The sequence below is a fragment of the Phascolarctos cinereus genome, unplaced genomic scaffold (genome assembly GCF_003287225.1).
Source record: "Phascolarctos cinereus isolate Bilbo 61053 unplaced genomic scaffold, phaCin_HiC Scaffold_7;HRSCAF=346, whole genome shotgun sequence".
Classification (NCBI taxonomy): Eukaryota; Metazoa; Chordata; class Mammalia; order Diprotodontia; family Phascolarctidae; genus Phascolarctos; species Phascolarctos cinereus.
Genome location: NW_027556180.1, coordinates 78,867,669 through 78,891,272, shown reverse-complemented (window position 1 = coordinate 78,891,272; position 23,604 = coordinate 78,867,669). Strand labels below are relative to the sequence as shown.

Below are 23,604 nucleotides of genomic sequence, written 5' to 3'. Positions count from 1 at the left end.
AATATGGGTATGATGACCTGAGTGAAGGCAGAGTGGTGTAGAGATATCCCACAAGCCTGATTCCACTTAAGAGTTTAGGATGAAAACTCACCTATCTGCCTAAAAAACTAAATCTGTGTCTGCATGACAGCCTGTAATCATTTTATAAATAATAGTTGTGGTCAGCTTAAACATACCCAATCATTCTACTTTTAAGGTAGCTGAATGGGTCAGATCAGCTTTTCAGTCAACCTTGACTTGCAGAGTGATAGTTGATTGGCCAATGTAAAACCATGGCATTATAGATCTTAGGCTGGATGTCACAACAGGGGCCATCTACTACAACTCTTTTATTGTATAGTTGGGAAAATGAAGACAACATGAGTTACTTAGCGAGTAAGAAGAAAAACTGGGATTTAAAACCAAGTCCAAAAGCTGCCTCCCAAGCCAATGAATTTAGCAATGGAAACTGCAAACTTCAGGGATAGCTCTTTGAAAACAGAATTACAGGCAATCTAAATACAGGATTTGTCAGTTCATTTCAGTTCTTAAAAAATCCTACCTCAGATGCTCATGTGAGCCTGAACAAGTCACTTAACTCTCTTTGCCCCACTTTCCTCATCTGTAAAATGAAGGGGCTTGGGGCAGCCAGGTGGCACAGTGGATAGAGCACCGGACCTGAAGTCAGGAGGGCCTGAGTTCAAATCCAGCCTCAGACCAAACACGTGACCCACACTAGCTATGTGACCTTGGGCAAGTCACTTAACCTCGATTGCCTCACTGAAAAAAAAATAGAAGGTGCTTGACTAGGCAGCCTGTAAAGATTTTTATAGCTCTAAATCCAGTATACTAGGAATATTTATCTAGTTTGTACTTTGTGCTCAGCACTGTGTTAAGTGCTGAGGGGAATGTAAAGGAAATACAACTCTGTCCCTGCACTCAAGGAGTGTATGCGCATGCTCAGGAGGCCAAACATACTTATGGTGTGATATCTCTGACAGCCCAGCGGAGTGGAAAGGGAAGCGAGGCTGTTGTCTGAAAGGGAGCAGGGCAGGCTTGATGTGCAGGAGAATGTTGAGCTCTGGCCTCCTGCCCTGGAGCTTGGACTTTCACGTCTCTCCTTTGTTGGTTTTTATTTGGGACTCGTGGCCTGATTTCACCCAAGCTCTTTTCAGGTGTTGCTTGTTTTCTAGAGAGCACCCTCTCTGACCTGCTGCTCTTCTGCCCCTGTGGATACTCAGTGACCTCAGGCTGTTTTGCATCATGGCTCCCTGTGCAGACAAAGCTTTGCTTCTGTACCCAAGGTGCTGTGGACAGGTCCATTGCACCTTTTCCCCCTCACACCACCACTGCTATGAAAGGCAGCCAGATTCCTGACATCAAGTTAAATCACCTGTCCAAAGTCACACACCCAATAAGATAAAAAGTGAACCTTTCTGACTCTAAGTCCAATGTCCCACATTGCCTAAATAGGAGAGGGAGAGACACAGAGAGACACAGAGAGACACAGAGAGAGAAAGAGCAAGAGACAGAGAGACAGAGAAAGATACACACACACACACACACACACACACACACACACACACACACACACACTGAACATTTAGAGAATTAATAGGAAGCTGGAGAAACTGTACCTCTGTTTACCTGTAAAATAGCACTTTTCAAACTCATGATGGAAAATGCTAACCACATCCAGAGAAAGAACTATGGAGTCTGAATGCAGATCAAAGCATGCTATTTTCACTTATATTTTGTTTTTTGTTTTTTCTTTCTCATGGTTTTTCCCTTTTGTTCTGGTTCTTCTTTCACAACATGGCTAATGTGGAAATATGTTTAACATGATTGTACACGAATATCAGATTGCCTGATGTCTTGGGGAGGGCAGAGGGAAGGGAGGGAGGGAGGGAGAAAAATTTGGAACTCAAAATTTTCAAAAATGAATGTTGAAAACTATCTTTACATGTAATTGGGAAAAAATAAAAAATATTAGGGAAAAACCAGCACTTTTTTAGATTTTAGTAAATTGTTGATTATCTGTAGTTATAGCTGCCAGTAGCACTGGAATTGAAATAAGAAGACTTAGGTTCAAATCACTTACTATCTGTGTGACCTCTTTGGACCTCATTTTCCTCATCTGTAAAGCAAGGGGATTGAACTGGATGACCTTTAAGGTCCCTTCCATTTCTAAATCTATGATCCCATAATCCTACGAATGGGCCAAGAATCTCCAGCAGGAGGACTTTGGAGGGAAGGGAAGAGAGAGAAACAAAGAGGGGAAGGAAAAAGGGGAGTAAACTTTGATCGGCAATATAAAGTGACAGGTGAGAAAGGGTAGAATGGGAGGAGGGGCATTGGTTGTCCAACCAATAATCAGTGGTGCAGAATACAATGCTAGAAGGGCCCAGTTACAAGGGAAATGCTTGTTACAAAGGGGATTTAAACGTGATATGATAGTTATGGGTCTTTTAGTGTTGAAGTCCTTCAGAGCCCCATTCTGTGACCTATTATTGGCTACTTTAATGGATGTTATTACCACCCTGAGGCTGTTTAGCAATTGTTGTTGCACCTTTCTTTTTGAAGAAGAGTACAAATTTTCCAATAGGGAGAATAAGCTTTATTACCTTAATAAGATAGTAGAAATGTTTGTCAGCTTAGCATAACTGATTCCATTTTGTTTTATGCCTCCATTTTATAAGTGAGCTGTTTTGAGTGATTTATTTTTCTACAAGTTTTTTTTAATAATAAAATAAATTCTTATGCAGTATGATGTAGCAAATAACATGTATGTACTCAAACACTGATAAACAAATAAGGATCCTATGATAAGGCAGATCACCAATGAAAAAATATTATAAACAACTTTATTAGTAATTTATGTAGGAAGCAACCAATCAAATTATGTGGTAAACAACTTAGGAACACCTATAGCTAGAAATATTTAAAAAACCAACCATCTATCATCCTGTTCTTATGGCTTGACTAGGACTAGCTTTCTCTCACTTGAGATTTGAGCAGCCTGCTTTTCCTAGGGCTCAGTGTTGATTGACTAATTGATGGAGAATTGCTAGATGATCATCTCAGAAGGAGATGGAAGTCCTCTGGCTGGGCAGAGAATGAACCTTATAGTGAGCTCCTTATAAAAGAAGCTCCAAGGCTCAGGTTTGTTCTTAGAGGAGAGTATGGTTTACGTGTTTTGATTAATAAAGTTTTATTGCATGCATGGAAAAGTGTAAGTCTAATTAATTAGCTGTTCTCTCACATTGGTTAGCGTACATAATGATGACTCATCTGCCTCTATAATGCACTATGGAGAGACTACCTTTCTAGTGGTTAGGGAGCTGATCAGAGTCAGAATGGTTTGGGTTCAAGCTCTCCTCTTAAAACAAACTTTTTCATCCTCCCCAGGCAACTTTCTACTTCTATATAATGTACAAAAACAGTTTTTGACCTAAAAAAAAAGATAAATAGAGTTTCATCACATGAGAGATCTCTGCACTAACAAAACCCAGGTTTGGAAAAACATACAAAGAGATTGAAAGGGAATATGAGTAATGGTTTGATCAGATCATGGACCTGAAAGTAACTTGGAAGGTATGTGTATATGTGTCTGTGTCACAGATATGACTCCTTTGTTTATATGATAACAGAGTAATAGACTTTTGGAAGAGAGGGACAGATTCTTTCCTCTGTAGGACCAGGAGTGACCTAATCCATTACAGACTTCTAGGACTGTGAGGTTTTGCTCATTTCTTTCCCGGTCAAGGAATTATCATATGATGTAAACAGTAGGTTGGGACTTGGGTTGAGACCAGAGAAACAAACAAAAAAATAAGAAAAGAAAAAAAAAGAGAGATGGATCTGGAAGAATAAGGACCAGGGAGATTCTGAGCTTTCGTCTTTTGGGTATCTCCCAACAGAAATAAAAATGAAGAAGCTCTCAAGGAGTGGTCTCAACAGTAAGCAATGGCAAAGGCAGAGACTGAGATATTGGTTTCCCCTCCCATGGGAAAGAATCAGAGGGAGAAGAACTGAAAACATTGGGGAGGATTAGACAGGCATAAAGACTATGTTTTATCATTGAAGCTTGTCTTTGTGTTTGGACCTTTGATAAAAAGTAGACTTGTTGGGAGAGGAGAATGTGGAAGAATCCCTTCTCCCTCTCCCCTTTCCTTATTTTAGCTGGCTGCAACTGATTTCCATTTCTGGGATTATTCCCTTACTCTGCCAGGTATTTTTTTTTCTGACCAAGTTTTACTTCTCATGAACGTCTGTGGTCCACTCAGATGTGTATTGCTTTATGTCCACTCATTTGTGGTAGCACAGCTTTCATAGCTTTAACCACACAAAAGGAAAAGGGACCATAGTTTACAAGCCTTTTATCCTATATTTTTATTACTTTTGTTTTAAAAAAAACCCCACTTCCCAAGAGTAGAATTGAAATGAGATAAGATTAGTGAAATCTATCTTATTCTACAAATTCAGTACTCTTTTAAGAAAGATAAAGAGTCAGGAACTCTTCCCTTAGGCTTCTGACCTAAGTATGCCCAACTGAATCAATGATACATCCTTGTTAAATATCCTTTCTTTGCTACAGCTAAGTAAACCTCCTTTTTGTTAACTGTTCTGATCAAAGAGTGTCTTATTTCATTCCAATTCAAACCCAAAGCCTCAGACCAACCTGAGACAGGCCCTGCTTCTATCAGAAGAGACAAATAAGAAACAGGAACCAGCTAATGCCAGGAACACACAGAAAATATTTTATTAATTTCCAGATTGAGAAACGATGAGTGTAAACACATTTTAGTACAAATCCATGACCCTTCTCAAAGAGCCCGCTTTGGCATTCATAGCCCCCCAATCTTGGAATCTCCTGTATTCTCCGGGTCTCAGCAGATATTGTCTTCCTCTGTAGTTGGGCAACTCATAAAGAATCCAGCAACCCTCTAACACATTGAGAGAGTGAATCTCATGGAAATGGAGGCGGTCTTGGAGAGAAGAACAGTCTTCACTGAGCTCTACCATCTGGCCCCGGTAGTCTTCCCTCTCATAGATTCTGATTCTGTGGGATCCATGCTGGTGCCATCAAAAGAAAAGGCATAAAAATGAAAAGTGAGAGTTTTTCCACATGTAATTAAAAGTCACTGACTGAGTTAGTTAATTTCACCCTTTCAAAAGACCGTTCAATATACTTCACTGTACAAAGCAGAATTTGTAAAATACTTGTTTCATTGATGGTGAGTTGGAGGAGCATAGAAATAGTAACATTCTCCATACAATACAATTTGTTATTAGAATAATCAAGAGGGGTACTCAACTGTCTAAAAGGGTCAGAAAGCTTCTGAGGACGACATAATTCCTTGATTACTATGGCAGAAAGGATTATTGCCTTTTTAATATGTTAGTTTACTAATAATTTTGATCCCTGACTTAGTTTGGAAGAAGATAAGGTTTTTTTTCCCCCAAGTAAAGGTATTGAGTCCATCTACAAAGTAAAAGACTCAACATTGATTTGAAACTCAAATCTTAGAAAATGTTTATAATATTTATATTTGCCAAGACAGCCATCAGATCTGTGGTATTCTGACAGTGAATATCTAAGTCAGTGTGATTCCAATTCAATACTTTTTCACCTATCATCAGGACATCTCAGACCCAAAACACAGATCTCCTTGAGTTTAAATATAAATTTTCAAAAACACCAAGGTATAAATGCAATGTATCTTATTATACACCTTGCCTGAAGGAAAGAAGGTGGACTAGTTTAAGGAAAAAAACACCCATGTTGGATTTCTCCCTTCCAATTTTCTGTTATTCTTGTGGTGACTACCTTATTTAGCATTTTTTTTTTGTTTCATGTGCCTTACCTTGCCTTTTGAGTACCTTGTAAATACCTTGAGAGTTAGGATCACATCATATATTTTGTATCTACTACAGCACCTATTATGTATGGGGCACCTACTATGTGTTTAATCAATACTTGTTAATATATTAGCTGTTCATCATTCTCTGTATTTATTGGCAAACCTTTATTAAATTTGAATAAAATGTACCTTCTTTTTTTAACTTTGTCTGAACTCTCTCAACTATTCTGAATATTTGCTTGTCAAATCCCCATACATTTTCACATAGCTTGAACATTTCAATTTGAAGTCCCCTGGTCTTTTCTTAGTATTATAGCATCATAGATTTAGAACTGAGAGGGCCCTTTGAGGCTAGCAAACCTCATTTCACAAATGAAAACACTGAGGACAGTGGAGGTTAAACGAACTGCCTGAGATTAAAAAGCTAGTAAATGGCAGGTCTGTGATTTGAACTGTTTGAGTCCAAATCCACAAAACTGAACTCACATGAGGGATGATGCGGCAGGATCTGATGGAGTCATTGAAGCCCATCCACTCCTGATAGTCAGGATACTCGCCCCTCCGCAGGTAGTACTGGCAGCCTGCATAATTGGGCTGCTCATAGATCATCCAGTTGCCACTGTCAACCCGTACAGAGTTGCAGCGACTGAAGTAAGATTGAAGGTTGGAGTGGTCACTGCTACACTCATAGTAATGGCCCTGGAAGCCACGGTCTTCATAGAAGGTGATCTGAAATAGAAGAGAAAGGATCAAGGGCCTGATTCCCCACAAATTACACGTTGGCCAAATCCCCAAAGAAGCTTCATGCTATGCTCACCTTTCCCATGTCTGTGTGATGGTTGTTGCTGAGTCCTGTGCTATGGGCAACAGCAGCCACAGCCCCTATATATATAGCAGGTTTGCTGCTGCGTTGGCAAGAACAACACAAAAGAGGCCCAGCGTGGCTAGTAAGGGGATTTTCATGTTCTCTTTTTTCTGTTCTGTGTCGTCATCCGTAGGGGTTCATTGTGTGTTTTGCTCTCATTCTTTCTCGTACATTCGAATTGTTGTCCTTGGTCAATACGGGGATTCCTATTGAGGCCTTTTGAAGACCTATAATTTAGGACATTGTCTACTTAATAATAGAGGTAGAGCTTCAGCTATTTCATAGAGTCTCTGCCTTTGGAAAATGGCCTCAAGTGTCAATCATGTAATATAGGATAGGAAAAATGGAAAAGGTGCAATTGGGAGAAGAGTATAAAAAGTCATATAACATGGAAAATATGGGCTAACCAGGGGAAATTATCTAATTACCTCCATGCATTAATGTTTAATAGTGAATCCCAGTAAGAGAAATGTAGTTTTCTCATATTGAGGGATTTAGGTTAACCATTTGAATTTCCTGTTGCAAAGTTGTATAAGATATTGGAATATATTACCAAGCAAGTCTGTGGGACTTCCTTCTTTGAAAAAGCTAAAGAGCAGAACAAACACCTACCTCTCTTCTTGATGTTGGATCACTTTAGTACAATCTTATTGAGAATCCGATGGGGAGACAAAACGACCTTCCAAGTTCTCTTGTCCTTCAATGGACCTAGGATTAAAAAATGAAGATAGTTTTAAATCAAAGTAGAAATGATGTGTCTGCCTATTTCCCCAGAGTGAGCAATAATCTGTGCAGGTCAAGTCACTAACAATGTTGACTAAGAATAAGAATTCATTGAACTTTGCCGTGTTTGCTTTCATACTGGTCACTCTTCATACCTGGAATGCATTCTCTGCTCATCTCAACTTCAGAGAATCCCTCTTTCTTCAAAACTCAACTCAGGCATCCATCTTCTACTTGAAACTTTCCTGATCCCTCCAATTACTAATGCCTTTCCTCTTAAACTACCTTGTATTGATCTGTATTTATTCTCTTTATATTTAGTCTACATATGCTTATATATGTACTCATCTCCCTGGTTAAAATGTAAGCTTCTCAAGATCAGGGATTGTTTCATTCTTTGTATTTATATCTTCAATGCTTACCATTGGGCCTGGCATGTAGGAGGTACTTAATCAATGCCGATTGATTGATTGATTGATCATGGTTTAATTGTCATTCCTTATGCTGGAAATTTACTCCCTCCTCACCTCAGTCTCACAGAATCTATATGCTTTTTAGTATTGCTGTAGATGACACTATTGTAGTAGTTAGTATACATGGTTCTTTTGGTTCTGCTTTCTTCACTCTGGATCACTTCATACAAGACCTCTTATGCAGTAATAAATAGCTAGGATTTACATAGTGTTTTAGTGTTCACAAAGTGCTTTACAAATATCTCATTTTATCCTCACTCTGGGAGGTAAGTGCTATTATAATCTTCATTTTACAAATGAGGAGACTGAGGCAAATAGGTTAAGTGATTGTCCAGGGCCACACAATCTGAAGCCAGATTTGAACTCAAGTTCTCCTGGCTCTATGTTCAATGCTTTATCCACTGGGCCACATAGCTGCCTGTGTTTCTTTGAATTTCTTACATTTTTTTAGTACAGAGCAAAAAATATTCTGTTACATTCAGACATTATAATTTGTCAACTATTCTTCAATCATTAGGCCCCCATTATGTTTCTAGTCTCTTTGTTACTATGGAATAGTGCTACAATGAATATTTTGTTATAAAAATAGAGATCTTTAATTCTGTCTTACCTGAGAGGCATATGGTATGAACACAGGATGTGAACAGTTTGGGAAGAATTTAAAACTGAGATATGGGGTTTCTAAGTTGACCAAGTTATAAAAACAAAACACTTTTATGTAGTAAGCCCAATAAGAAACATATTCCTGGTTGATTATATATTTAACCACAGCCTGGTTAGATCCCATGGAATCCTCAAGGACTTTGAACATGCGGTTTACTGAAGCCACAAAAGGAGAGAAGCAATAATTAGGGGCTGGGTATCCAATTATATTGCTGATTCATTAGGCTGGAAGGAAGAATAGGGGGTGGAGAAGCAGCCAGGGAGTCAGCAGATCTCTGTCCTAGTACTGTCTCTATTATCAGCTAGCTATGTGATAAGGTAAAATAGTTTGTGCTCTTAGGTTCTCTCCTTATGTGCAAAATGAAGAACTTAGATCAAAACTCTAGGATCCATTTTAGCTCTAAAACATTATCCTTATCATCTTGAAAGGTTATTTAATACATTGGAGATTGGAGGAGGGAAAAAGGGAGCAAGCATTTATTAAATACCTACCATGTATTATGCACTTTCCAAATACTATTTCATTTGATCTTCACATCAACCCTTGTAAGGAGGTCTTATTATTATTCCCATTTTACAGTTGAAGAAACTGAGGCAGACAGAGGTTAAGTGATTTGCCCAGGATCACATAGCTATTAAAGAATGGATTTGAACTCCAGACTTTCTGACTCCAGGCCTCGCACTTCTCTGCCATGTAGTAGTTTTCAAAGTGTGGCTCATTTGGGAGTCCATGGAAGTCTTTCAGCCTATTTGTACCTAGTCTGTTATCATATTAATATACAAGATTTAATTCAATGCATGTTCATTAAATACCTCCTGTTTGCAATGTTTATTTCTTTTGTTTTAGTCTCTGTGAGAAATAGCTATGACAAAAAATGTCCCAGTGTATAATGTCCCTAGATATTCTATAGACAGGGGATCACTGTTTGTGTATTCTATGTAAGTACATGGTAAATGTTAATTTGTAATGGCTGAGCAGACTCCTTGGACTAAAATTGAACAATGGATGAAAGACAGATTTGAGCCTAGGTGTGTGTGGGGGAAGGAGAACAATGAATAACAAACAACTAGGGAAAAGGAATAAGAAACAAGCGTGTCTAAGTTGGAGACATAGTGGGCAGAATTTCTCAGTGAATGTGGAGCTGGTGGAAATGTTCCAGGAATTTCTGAGTAGCGACTGGCAGAGAAAAGTGTTTCATGTAGCTCAACTGGCAGCAAAGAGCTCGGGAATCAATTTACCCTGAATCTGAGGATAAATCCTGTAGAGTTGTGAAGATGGGACTTTGCTTCTTTAAGGAGCATAGCAGCTTGTTGACTAGGGCTAGAGTTGGAAGAGGAACCATGGTGGAACCTAGGAAGAGAAATTAAAACTCCTCAAAGATTACAGAATGGGAAGACCAGGCAACTGAGCAGAAGAATCTGGTACTGAGAAATCTCTAAGCCACTCTTAAGTTGGAGAAAATTAGACTCTGTGACTATATTGTCTATCTGAGTCATAGTCAAGGTGGTGTTTGGAGCCACCAGTAGTCAGTCAGTAAGGATTTATTAAAATCTTACTATGTGCTAAGAACTGTGCTAAGCACTGGGGATACAAAGAAAGGGAAAAGCAGGTCCCTGTCCTCGGGAAGCTTACATTCTAATGGGATAGACAAATAAGAAAATAACTAGGTGTGTACTACATATATAAGTATGTATATATGTATGTATGTATATATATGTGTGTATACACACACACAGAAAGAGAAAGAGAGACAGACTATACACTAAGACTTTTGGGACATATGCATATATATATACACACACACTTTCTAGATATAGATATAGATATATACATACATGCATACATATGTGTATGTGTGTGTATATATGTGTGTATATATATGTGTATGTATATATATACATATATGTATATATGTATATATATATATATATACACACACACACATATATTTCAGAGAGAGAGAGAGAGAGAGAGAGATTGCCCCCAAAGTCTTAGCACAGTTTTAAAAGCTACTAAAGCTTAAGGAAAGGCACTAGTAGCTAGAGGAGTTGGGAAAGACCTCTCAAGGGTAGAATTTGAGGTAAGTCTTGAATGAAGCAAGGGAGCAATGCTATTCAAAAGTAAAGAACAAGTGGGGACAAGCCATTGCTCACCCCAGTTGTCTGTCTCTCCCCTCCCCCCATTCACTACTCAAAGAGTAGGTTCCTCTCTCCTTAGCCTCTTCCCTTTGTAGATGGCAATGTTTGTCTCAATCTCATTCACTTAAAGACTGTGGTGTGGAATCTATCTAATCAGATTTCTTATGGATCCAACCCTAATCCTGCTTAGAAAAACTCTACCCCTTCACCTCATTCTCTTTGGGCTGGATGTATCACTGATTTACCACTTCCAAATCTACCTTTTCCTTTCTCCTTGGCTGAAGGGTAAGAGAGCAGATCTGAGTTAAAAGAGGGTTTCACTCACATGTCTGCAGTGACTCAAGTTTGACTTCCCATCACCCATAGAGGAAACTCAGAGCCCTCTACAAGTCACTCCCAGGCTAGCTTGAGCAAGTAGATCAGTCACTCATTTATTCAGTCAATAAGCATTAATCTCCACACTCCCACCACAGAAAACTTGTACTTTGTCCCTGGGATCCTGGGCTCTGGTAAGTGAGCTTTTGCCTTATCTCACTGGGAACCAGGCTTCCATACCACTTCCCAGTCACCTCTATCCTGGTTTCTCCATATTCAATCAGTTGGTCAATAAATATTTATTAAGTACCTACTCTGAGCCAGGCACTGTTGGGATACAAAGAAAAGCAAAATAATAGTCCCTGCCATTGAGAAACTCTCAATCTGATAGGGGAGGCAATATGCAAATAACTACGTATAAACTAGCTCTATATGAGATAAATAGGAAATAACCGACAGAGGGAAGGAACTAGAATTAAGAGGGCTTAGGAAAGACTTTCTCGAGAAGATGTCATTTTAGCTGGAACTTGAAGGAAGAGAGGGAAGCAAAGAGATAGAGAGAGATGAGAAGGGAGGAGATTCCAGGCATTGGGGACAGGCAGTAAAAATGCTCAGTTCTGTTGAATGGATGCTTAGAAGGTAAATAGCAAGGGCTTTAGTTTGAAGGATTCAGCCCAGAAAGGAGACCACCTCACATCTTCTGGTGACAGAGGAAGCGCTAGCAAAAGAGACAACTTGAGATTGGGCCGTACAGATACATTAGTTTCCCTTCATCTGTTTTCATTGCTAGTAAAATCAGTATTCTGGAGAAGGAAATGGCAAACCACTGCAGTATTTTTGCCAAGAAAACTCCAAATGGGGTCATGAAGAGTAGGACACTACCAAAAATTGGTTGAACAGCAACAAAATCAGTACTCACCTTCAGTGAGGTTTGTTTCAATTTCAAGTGGGAGCAGGTAGAGTAAGTTAGGGGTTTTTGCTTTCTTGAAGGGGACTGAACAAGCTTGGTAACCATTCATCATCTTTTTTCTCTGTCTTTAGATAAGCCTATTAACCAGTCTAGACAGATAGGAATCTGTTTGGTTTTTACAGGTCTTCCAAAAACAGTTGTTCCAATCCTTCCTGCTATACTTTTCCAATGCATAAAAGTTCACAATTTAAGGAAATGTGTTCTTATAATCCAAATTCTTCTTGTTGCAACTTAAGCATATTAAGCATATTAGGCAAAAAGGATAATTGCTGGTGATCATTTTTTGTCTACATTCTTTACACATTGAAGTAATGTTGCTGAGTCAACCAGAAGCTTTTGCTCTGCGAGTGAAAAGTATTGTTTCCTCTAAGCTCTTTAAATATTTTTATAATTCTTTTCTTGATTTTTTTCTTTTATTCTACATTGGAAACAGGAAGGATAAAAGTCTCAAAATTTATGCCTATGACAATCTACCGAAGGTCTGATTGGTTTGGGTTGTTGGCTTTTGGGTTGCTAATTTCTTCAAGTAGGAGAAAGACCTAAAGATAAAGGGTAAGTTGAGTATGGAATCTCTTGTCCCTTCATGAAAGTCTTAACTTTGTTCAGACAGAGATTCAAGTGGTTGTATGAAAAAGAACCTGGGAATAACTAAAGTGTTGCTGCAGTCAGTCAGTGAACCAGCTTTTTTTTTTTGGCTAGGCAATGGGGTTAAGTGACTTGCCCAGAGTCACACAGCTAGTAAGTGTTATGTGTCTGAGGCCGAATTGAGGTTCTCCTGACTGTGCTTCACTATTTAGGTGGGCAGTGATTAAATTTCTAAGCTACCAACTCTACTTTCACCTCAGCTTGCTCCCTCCTTCAGTAGAAACATTCAGAGTTGTAAGGAGAGATTCAAAATTGTAAGTTTCTCCATTTATCTAGAGAGTTTCACTGAGGAGTACAGGTATACCTCCACTAAGGTTCATGACTGGTTCTATGGAAGTAAGTTCAGGTGTTAGGATAGGGTGGAATGTGGTCAAAGGAAGTCACACTTCTGTTTGAAATGGGTCCACTACCAATCCTTTTTCTCTAATCTCAATTGGGTTCTCAGTAAAATTTTTCCTTTTCCTTGATTGACTTTTTATCTTATTCCCCTCACATGCTATTTTAAGCCTTCTCTTCTCTTCTCAAATACCCAATGCTTCCTCCACTCCCTCTGCTCTCAGCAGATGTCCTTGCCTCCTACACTAGTGAGAAGATAGACTGCTCTGTTATCAGTCCCCTCTTTTCTATTTTATCCTACAAAACTCCTCATCACCTTCATCTATCCTCTTCTCCTTTTACTCCTGCTTCTGAAGAGGAATTGACTCTTTTCTTTGCTCTACAGTCAATCCCTTTACCTGTTCCCTCAGTCTCATCCCCTTCTGACACCTCCAAGAACTTGCTCCATCAATTATCCTTCCGTATACCATCTTCTATCTTGCCTTATCTACTGGCTTTCCACTTGCTACTTGTAAACATACTTGTCTTCCCAAACCTAAAAACCAAACAAAAACCAAGCATTGCTTGACCCTACTATTGCTTTGAGCAATTATTCTGTGTCTTTCCTTTCCTTTACCAAACTTTTGAAAAGAATTTACCTTTGCTACTGCTAGATTTTATTTTGTTTTTTTTAACCACCTTCTCACCTTTCATCTTCTTGAAATCCATATTGCTTTCCCATCACATGCTTGAAACTGATCTCTCAATTGCTAAATTGATCTTTCTTAGTCTTTATCCTTATTGTCTTTCCTGAAAATTTTGATGCTGCTGGTCAACCCCCATTTTTCCTCCCTGGGCTTCTGTGGCACTCCTCTCTTCTAGTTCTTGGTCTATTTTTGTGACCTTTGTGACCTACTCTTCCTTTTGATGGAGTTAGTGGGTGTTTCTTTAGCCTCTTTCCAGAACCCTCCTCTCTTCTCTCTCATGACTCTCCAAGACAATGACCAGAGGCTCAAGTGTCATCTCTAAGCAGATGACTTCCAAATCTATCTATATAGCCCTGACCTGTTTCTGTTTTTTTTCTGTTTTAGGCAGTTAGGGTTAAGTGACTTGCCCAGGGTCACACAGCTAGTAAGTGTCAAGTGTTTGGTCTGAGGCTGGATTTGAACTCAGGTCCTCCTGATTTCAGGGCTGGTGCTCTAGCCACTGTGCCACCTAGCTGCCCCCCCCACTTTTGTTTTTGACCTGTTTCTTAAAACCCAAACACACACCATCTACTTGCTGGACATCCTTCTCTTATGGCCATTTCTAACTCATCATTTTCATTCTGAAACAGGATGGTTAATCGAGTCCCCCACCATATTAATCCATTCTCACTGATGTGTAGGATTCTCAACACCATTGACTAAAGGACTTCAACCCATCAGTAGTATCACCCAGAGGAGTCAATGAAATGAGCAGTTGGAGTCTAAGTTTTCAAATGTTTTCCTAGTAGTGATTTTTTAAAAAAAATATAGTTATTATATTTGTGAGAGAAATAGAAAGAAGCCATTTGCAAAGTGCTTGAAAGGCATCATTTACATTTAGAATTTCCATTCCTTTTAAGTCTTAGGCATGAAGCTTTTGGTCCAGGGAAAAAAGAACCACCATAACCACTCCACAGGGCTGGAGGTATACTGGAGAGTCCAACAGAAAATAGATATAAAAGGGGAGGGAGAAAGAGGGAAAGATAAGAAGCAACAGAATAAGAATAAAGTCAGGAACATAGGGAAGATCAAGGGAAGGGGAAAGGTGAGGGGGGTGATGATATTGGAAAAGTGATAACAAGTTCTCATCTCTCTCAATCCCAGGGCAAGAAGACGGTTTGTTAACAGCAACCCACCATTTGCATGCTGTACTGGATAGAGAGCTGGATGTGAAGTTGTGAAGACCTGAGTGCATTCTGCCTCAGACATTTACTAGCTGGATTCTCTTGGACGCTCTGTGCCTCAGTTTCCTCATCAATAAATTGGAGAGGTTGGACTCAAGGACTTTCAAGGTGTCTTCCAGATCTAAATCTATAATCCTGTGATCAGCCTTGGCAAGGACAAAGTATATTTATTTTACCTAACAATGGGATAATTTTTAAATGGGGGAGGGGAAAAGTATGATGGCTAGAAGGAGCATACATGTGTCTGGAGATTATTTAGGAAAATATATTTAAAACTTTTTCTTCTATAAATGGGAAATGAAGAAAAACACAGGACAGAGGAAATCTGTGAAGTAAATGTTATGATAACAATATGATTCTTACAAACTTCCTATTAAGGAGACTTAAGAATTTTAATTTCTTTTTTTCTCTTAAGAGTATTTTTTCCAATTACATGTGAAGATAGTTTTCGACATTCATTTCTGTAAGATTTTGAGTTTCAAATTTTTCTTCCTCTCTCCCTTCCCTCTCCCCTCCCCGAGACAGCAAGCAATGTGATATAGATTATACATATACAATTGTGAAAGAAGAATCAGAACAAAAGGGAAAAATGACAAGAAAGGAAAAAAAACCAAAAAAATAAAGTGAAAATAATATGCTTTGCTCTGCATTCAGATTCCAAAGTTCTTACTTGGATGTGGTTAGCATGTTTCCATCATGAGTCTTTTGGAATTGTCTTGGATGTTGTATTGCTGAGAAGAGTTAAGTCTCTCATAGTTGATCATCGCACAATATTGCTGTTAACTGTGTCCAGTGTTCTTCTGGTTCTGCTCACTTACTCAGCATTAGTTCATGTAAGTCTTTCCAGGTTTTTCTGAAATCTACCTACTTATCATTTCTTATAGAACAATAGTATTCCATTAGACTCAAATACCACAACTTGTTCAGCAATTCCCCAGTTGATGGACATCCCCTCAATTTCCAATTCTTTGCCACCAAAAAAAAAAGACTGCCATTAATATTTTTGTGCACACAGGTCCTTTTCCCTTTTTAATGATCTCTTTGGGATATAGACTTAGTAGTGGTATTAATGGATCAAAGGGTATGCACAGTTTTATAGCCCTTTGGGCATTGCTCCAAATTGCTCTCCAGAATGGTTGGATCAGTTCACAGCTCCACCAACAATGTCCCAATTTTCCCACATCTTCTCCAATATTTATCATATTCCTTTTCTGTCCTATTAGCCAATTTGATAGACATGAGGTGGTACCTCAGATCTGTCTCAATTTGCATTTCTCTATTCTAATCAAATACTTAGATATTTTTCATATGACTATAGATAGCTTTAATTTCTTCATCTGAAAACTATCTGTTCATATCCTTTGACCATTTATCATTTGGAGAATGACTTGTATTAAGAATTTTAATTTCAAAGTACTCAATAAATGTAAATAGTTTCAATATTTTCAATCATATGATTTAGAACTAGAAGATAGTTTAGAGATATTTAGTACAATTCCCTCATTTTTTAAATTTATAAAAATAAGTTTTACTAGGGGCAGCTAGATGGCTCAGTGGATAGAGCACCGGCCCTGAAGACAGAGGGACCTTAGTTCAAATCTGGCCTCAGACCAAACACTTGACACTTACCAGCTGTGTGACCCTGGGCAAGTCACTTAACCCCAATTGCCTAAAAAAAACACCACACACACAAAATTAAGTTTTATTGATGCCTTTTGTCATATTACATTGTATCTATTTATGGATATGCCACCCCTCCCTCAAATTGAACTCTTCCTTAAAGAAAAATAGTTAAGAAAAACCAATTGATAAAGTGATCATAGGCATTGTCTGCAATATGCTGCCCTTGTGATGCCCCACCTGTCTGCCTAGAGAAGGGCTGGTCCTTGAAGAAGACACCCAAGGGTTCTAAAAAGATCTTTTATGCATTTATCTAGCTTGTCTTTCTAAATGATTGTGATAAGCTGATCTTTCAACAATCTCCGCAGGCTCTTGGTGAAAAATATTCACCTTTAGCCCCAAAGTCTCTCTCTTAATAAAGCCTTGCTCTCAGATTCCACCAATTTTAAGCCCACAAAACCCCACACATGGTATGCATTCGTTTTTAAATAAGACATTTATGTTAGTTTTTTTCCTCTTAGAATATAAGTTCATTGAAAAACAGAGATTGCTTCATTCTTTGTACCTGTAACCCCAGTGACCCCAGTGTCTACCAGACCATATAGTAGATGCTTAATAAATACAAAGTGATTGATGTATTCTTCTTTGGCTTTCCAAAATCTTACTTGTGAACAAGAAAAATCTAATCTAAAGTCAGTCACTTTTTCAAACAAAACACTAAAGAACAGTGAAAGATTCCTTCCATATGCTTTCCATTTTAGGCCTGATCCTTCGTTCTTCCATGTTAAAACATTTCTATATTTGCGATATTTCACCACGGTAGCTTATTCATAAGCCTTTTTTTTTTTCATTTTATAGCTTATTTCTGTTTCAAAACATCAAGTGAGAGAGTATAGTGCAGTAGATAGAGGTCTGAACTTGGAGTCAGAAAGACTGGGTTTCAAAAACTTCCTCTGACATGTTCCCAATTCAGTTCAACAAGCACTTATTAAGAGCCTACTGCGGGGCAGCTAGGTGGTTCAGTGGATAAAGCTCTGACCTTGGAGTCAGGAGGACCTGAGTTTAAATCTGACCTCAGACACTTGATACTTACTAGCTGTGTGACCTTTGGCAAATCACTTAACCCTGATCGCCTTACCAAAGAAAAAAAGAGAGAGAGAGAGAGAGAGCCTACTGTGTGCCATAAGGCAAAAAATGAAAGCAAGCCCCACCCTCAAGGAGCTTATAATCAATTTTGAATCTTCTACTCATTTACTAATTGCCCATGCAAGAGGGAATAATTTAACTTCTCTAGGCTTCCAGTAACTCTTTAAGATATCTCCTCCAAATAGAAGAATTTATGACCAAACAAGAGATAGAGAACATTATGAAATGCAAAATGGATAATTTTGATTTCATTAAATTGAAAAGTTTTGCATAAACAAAGCCAATACAACCAAGATTAGGAGGGAAGTAGAAAACTGGAAAAGAATTTTTACAACCAGTGTCTCTGATGAGGGCTTCATTTCTTAAGTGGACTTCAGAAAAACCTGGAAAGACTTGCATGGACTGATACTGAGTGAAGTGAGCAGGACCAGGAGAACATTGTACACAGTAACAGCCACGTTGTGCAATGACTAAACTTGATAGACTTAGCTCTTCTCAGCAATGCAAGGATCTAAGACATCTCTAAAAGTCTCATGATGGAAAATGCTATCCACATCCAGAGAAGAACTATGGAGATTGAATGCAGATGGAAGCATACTATTTGCTCCTTTTTTTCTTCTGTTTTGTTTTGTTTCTTCTTTCTTGTGGTTCCTCCCCTTGGTTCTAGTTCTTCTTTACAACATGACTAATGTGAAAATATGTTTAATAGGAATGTATATGTAGAGCCTACATCAGATTGTGCATCATCTTGGGAAAGGAGGTGAGGAGGGAGGGGGAGAAAATTTAAAACTCAAAAGCTTGTGAAAGTGAATGTTGAAAACTAAAAATAAATTAATTTTTTAAAAAAGATGTCTCCTCCAGGAAGCCTTTCTGGATCTTTCTGAGTGTTAGAGCTCAGTTGTCATTTTCTCCATTTATCACATCTGCATTTATCTGTTTACTGATTGTCTCCTGTAAGGTTCTTAATTACAGGGATGCTTTTTCATTCTTCCACACTTAGCCAAGTGCCTTACACACCACAAATGCCTGTTGAATTGGATTAGGTCATTGGGCATCTACTACATTAGAGACGAGTTACAATCTGCAGTGTTAGAGGGAGGTTCCACACCTAGAAAATCCCAAATCTTTGATGTGGTTTATATGATACTATGCTTCAAAATGAGAGGTGCCGTGGTAGAGAGGATAGACAGCCAGTCTCAAAGCCAGGATGAGCTGGGTTCAAGTTCTGTCTCTGAAATATGTGTTTTCTATATGACCCTGGACAAGTTATTCAAGCTCAGTTTTCATGACAATTATCCAAGACTAGAAATTGCAGCTAGGTGGAGCCGTAGTGCATAGAGTGCTGGGCCTGGAGTCAGGAGGACTCATCTTCCTGAGTTCAAATTTGGCCTCAGACACTTAGTAGCTGTGCGACACTGGGCAAGTCACTTAATCCCATTTGCCTCAGTATCATCATCTATAAAATGAGCTGGAGAAGAAAATGGCAAACCACTCCAGTATCTTCACCAAGAAGACCACAAATGGTGTCATGGAGGGTCGGGCATGACTGAAACGACTCAACAACCTAAGTTGTAGAGAAGATGCTAACTTGCATTGGTAGGTTCAATCCCTATTTTCAATACTTGCAAGTACAACTGGGCTTGGAGTCAGAAAGACCTGAGTTCAAATCCCGCCTTGGACACTTACTAGTTGTGTGACTTTGGGCAAATCACTTAGCCTCTATTTGACTCAGTTTGCTCATCTGTAAAATGAGGATAAAAATAGCACCAACTTTCTAGGGCTATTGTGAGGACAAAATGTTTGTAAAGACAATATTTGTAAGCATTTTGTAAATCCTAAAGTACTAGATACTATTATTATGAATGTTATTGTTTTTAATAAAATAATCAAGAATTTAAAATTGTTACTATGTTGCACTTCCTCTCTTGCTCTGCATCTTGTAATCTAAATTAGTAGCATTTTATTAAACTGTGGCCACCTCATCTCCCAAATACTTCTAATATCAAAACTAAATTTCCTAGCACATGTTTCAAGGTTAGCCATCTGCTAACTATAAGTATCATCTAATTCACTGGTATTCATACTCTTTGTTTCAACAGGACAAACCTACTTTCTATCTCATACTTAAAGTGCATTGATTTTGGCCTCCTGCTTTTGCCCCGAGGTCCAGGGATGACTTTTCCCTTCCTATCCCTTTCTCCTTCTAAACTTCATCCAAGATTTACCTTTTCCTTAAAACTTTCCTTGACGAATTCTCCAGAAGACAAGTTATCCCCATTCACCTCATAGCCTTTCAGTACTAAAGCATTCGCAACTGGATTTGTTTGTATATAACGTAAAGTAAGCACTGGAAACATTAAGTGCCAATAATACAAACTAAATACTTTATTAGGTTCCAAAATGAGAAGATGGTAGCATAAGCAGATTTTAGTATAAATCCATAACCCGCCTTAAAGAGCCTGCCTTGGCGTTCATGGCTCCCCAGTCCAGGTATCTCCTGTATTCACCAGGTCTCAGTAGGAACTGCCTTCCTCTGTAGTTGGGCATCTCATACAGGACCCAGCAACCTTCTAGCACATTGAAGGAGTGGATTTCATTCAGTCGGAAACGGTCGTGGATGCAAGGGCAGTCATCGGTGAGCTCTGACATTAGACCTTTGTATTCTTCTCTCTCATACAGTCTCATCCTATGAGAGCCAGTCTGCTTGGGTGACAAACAGAAGGAAAAAATCCAAACAAATTGAACCATTTTTAGAATTCGGCTCATTGATGGTTTAGCATGTTAATATATTTTCAATGGATGAATAGATGAAAGTTAAAATAGAAATTCTGAAATTATTCCTTGTATTTCTGATATTCTTTTGATCCATAGAAGCTAAATCATTAAATATATCTTCTTATGACTTTCTTCTATTTATCGTATGGGATAAAGAAGCTTGATAGGGGTCACACTATAACACAGAAGCAGATAAGAATACATCCTTCTTGAAATTGTTATTGATATAATTTTTAACTCCAGCCAGATGGCACAGTAGATAAAGCACTGGGCCTGGAGTCAGAGAGACCTGAATTCAAATGTGACCTCAGACACTTACTAGCTGTGAGATGCTGGGCAAGTCACTTAACCCTTCTTTGCCTCAGTTTCCTTATCTGTAAAATGGAGACAATAACAGCACCTATCTCTTGGGGTTGTTTCGAGGATCAAATGAGATAACATTTGGTTACACAGTAGGCACTATATGAATATTATTCCCTTCCCTTCCCTCTCCCCCTACTTCCAAATGATCAATAGAGGAATGTGTCTGCTTTTTATTTTCTGAATTTCTGTATCATAGGGCCACAGTTAGCCTATATATTACTAGACTTGTTTTTGCTTTTCATTCTGAACAACTTCTAAAGCTGGACTTTTGAAATTATTATTGGACCACAAAATAATGTTAGCAGATATAACAAAAGCAACTGATCATTTTTTTATAGTCATAGATTCCTCCCTAGAATGAATTTCTCAGCATCTTCTTGGGCATTTCTCCTCTATTTATCTGTGTTTGGACCACCATTTGAAACTCACTAGACCTTTGCCTTCTTTTCTTTTCTTTTTTTTTTAATTTTCTAGGCCCCTCCGCCCCAATTTTTAGCTCATGGAGAATACTTCATGAATATAACTGCAAGGAGGCAGAACTCACTTGAGGTATCAGACAACAGGACCTAATAGTATCATTAAAGCCCATCCATTGCTGGTGGTCAGGATATTCTCCCCTTCTCAGGTAATACTGATGTCCTGAGTAACTAGGATGCTCGTAAATCATCCAGCAGCCACTGTCCACCCGGATGGAGTTGCAGCGGCTGAAGTAGGCCTGCAGATTGGGGCAGTTGCTGCTACACTCATAGCAGCGGCCCTGGAAGCCTCTGTCCTCGTAGAAAGTGATCTGCAAAGGTAGAAGAATTCAGAGCCGTTGTTTCCCTCTCATCCTGCCCCTTCAATTGTGGCATCTTTCTGTTTGGGACCCTTCCCCTACCCCCAGCAATACTTCACTCACCTTCCCCATGTCTGGTTGGCGATGGATGCAGTGTCCTAGTGACAGCGGCCGCGGCCGCTCGTATATATAGAGCGTTTCTGCTGCCGCATTGGTAAGAACAACAAAAAAGGGGCCCGTTTGGTGCGTAAGAGGGTTTTGTGGTTTGCTTTTTTATTCTGCCTTTAGTGAAGAGCATGCAGTGCTCTGCTTTCCCTCTGGTGCTTTCTAGCACTGTTCTATACTTGCTGTTGGGGGAGGAACATAAGCACTGGGACAAAGACAGTTCTTTGTTCACTGACTTTGTTTGGGTCCTTCTTTGTGCCGAAGCATGCAGTTCTGCCCCGTATGATAGGACATTCTCATTTCTTGTTTTTCTTCTATGCTTGGACACAGTATGTGCAATGTGTCTTCCGGAAGTTTTCTCAGGAAAGCAGATGTGGTTGAGTGTTGGACCTGGGCTCATAAAGACCTGAGTTAAAATCCTGGCTCCTAGATGCATAACTTGGGGCAAGTCACTTAACCTATCTCTGCCTCATTTTCCCCATCTGTAAAAAGAGTACCTGTTTTCCAGGATTGTTGTGAGGATCAAATGAGATAACATTTGTAAAGTGCTCTGTTCTATATAAATGCTAGCTTTTATTATTATTATTACATTACATCAAAAGGAAAATAAACTTTAAGTTAAACTTATATGAACACATCAAAGAGCTTCCCAGAGAGGCTGCCCGTGTTTAAGAGGATGGCAGCTGACAGCTGATTGTAGCTAGAGTTATTCTAGATACCAACTGCCAGTTACAGTGGAAAGAGTGTTGGGCTTGGAATCAAAGAACTTTTCTTCAGATCCTGGGTCTGCCACTTATTACTATCTCTGTGACCCTGGGCAGATCACCGGGGCCTTTAGGTGACACAGCATGGAGCACTGGACCTTGAGTCAGGAAGATCTGAGTTCAGATTTGTCCATGGATGGTTAACAGCTGTGTGATTCGTTGGCAATTCACTTAACCTCTCTGCCTCAGTTTCCTCTTCTGTAAAAGGAGGATAATGATAAAATCAAAGTTAGTTAATAACAAACTGTCTTTGTCCTAATGGTGTGTTCTTCCCCCAACAGCAAATCTAAAAAATGCTATTTTTTATTATTATTATTACCTAATTTCTTTGAGTCTCAGTTTCTTCATCTGTAAAATGACCTCCCAGTTTATGAGCTCAGTGCTGGAGCTAAATCCAGGTTTGATTTCTGCTTTGAAGTCCTTTCAAGGGATGGGGTCCTAGGTGCCTAAAAATTAGCTAATAAACTTCTATGGTGGCAGGTGGGGGAGAAGGAAGGGGTACAAATAATATGAAACCATTGGAGACATTTCTTAGACCCAGGCTTCTTGCCCCATTCTATTTTCTTCTCTTTCACAAAGGCCAAGGTTTGATCTGACTGTTCTTTTAGTATGATTACAACTATGCTTTCTTCCAGTTTCTTTCTGCCAAGATCTTCAGAGAAAGGGACAACAATAATAATAGCTAGCATTTATATATCAGTTTAAGTTTTACAAAGCATTTTATATCTATTATCTCATGTGAGCCTACAATATCACTGAGGTGCTCTTATTAGCTCCATTTTACAGATAAGAATACTAAAACTGAGAGAAGTTAAGTGACCTGTTTAGGGTCACACAGCTAAGTGGGATTTGAACTCAGGTCCTCCTGATCCAAGGTCTTGTGCTCCCTCTATTTCTCCACCTAGCTGCCAGAGGTTTCTTGCTTCTCCCTTACTCTACTGGATCTGAAATAAGCACACAACCCCTTTATGGTATTATGACCTATTCTGATGAACAGTATGTGTGTGCAATGTGTTATTATGTATCGTGGGACCTAACTTCATTTTTGATCATTATGAAACCTGAAATCAAGCAATCAATCAACACACATTTACTCAGCACTTATTATGTGACAG

General features: G+C 38.9%; 2 protein-coding genes across 3 annotated transcripts; both read right to left on the bottom strand.

The window, feature by feature from the left end:
- Positions 1–4,782: 4,782 nt before the first annotated feature.
- On the bottom strand, positions 4,783–6,669 carry LOC110223315 (gamma-crystallin D). Its single transcript, XM_021008745.1, has 3 exons — positions 6,661–6,669; positions 6,330–6,572; positions 4,783–5,055 (listed from the first exon to the last, which is right to left on the bottom strand). Exons 1-3 carry the CDS (start codon positions 6,667–6,669, stop codon positions 4,783–4,785), a joined length of 525 nt encoding a protein of 174 aa, XP_020864404.1.
- A 13,405-nt stretch (positions 6,670–20,074) lies between these two features.
- Positions 20,075–21,707, bottom strand: LOC110223313 (gamma-crystallin D-like). 2 transcript variants are annotated; one of them, XM_021008741.2, is made up of 3 exons: positions 21,684–21,707; positions 21,330–21,572; positions 20,075–20,347 (listed from the first exon to the last, which is right to left on the bottom strand). In XM_021008741.2, exons 1-3 carry the CDS (start codon positions 21,690–21,692, stop codon positions 20,075–20,077), a joined length of 525 nt encoding a protein of 174 aa, XP_020864400.1. In that variant the 5' UTR covers positions 21,693–21,707. The 2 variants fall into 2 exon arrangements, with proteins under 2 accessions (XP_020864400.1, XP_020864402.1); XM_021008743.2 differs by having other exon boundaries at positions 20,075–20,350; positions 21,684–21,692.
- Positions 21,708–23,604: the final 1,897 nt, after the last annotated feature.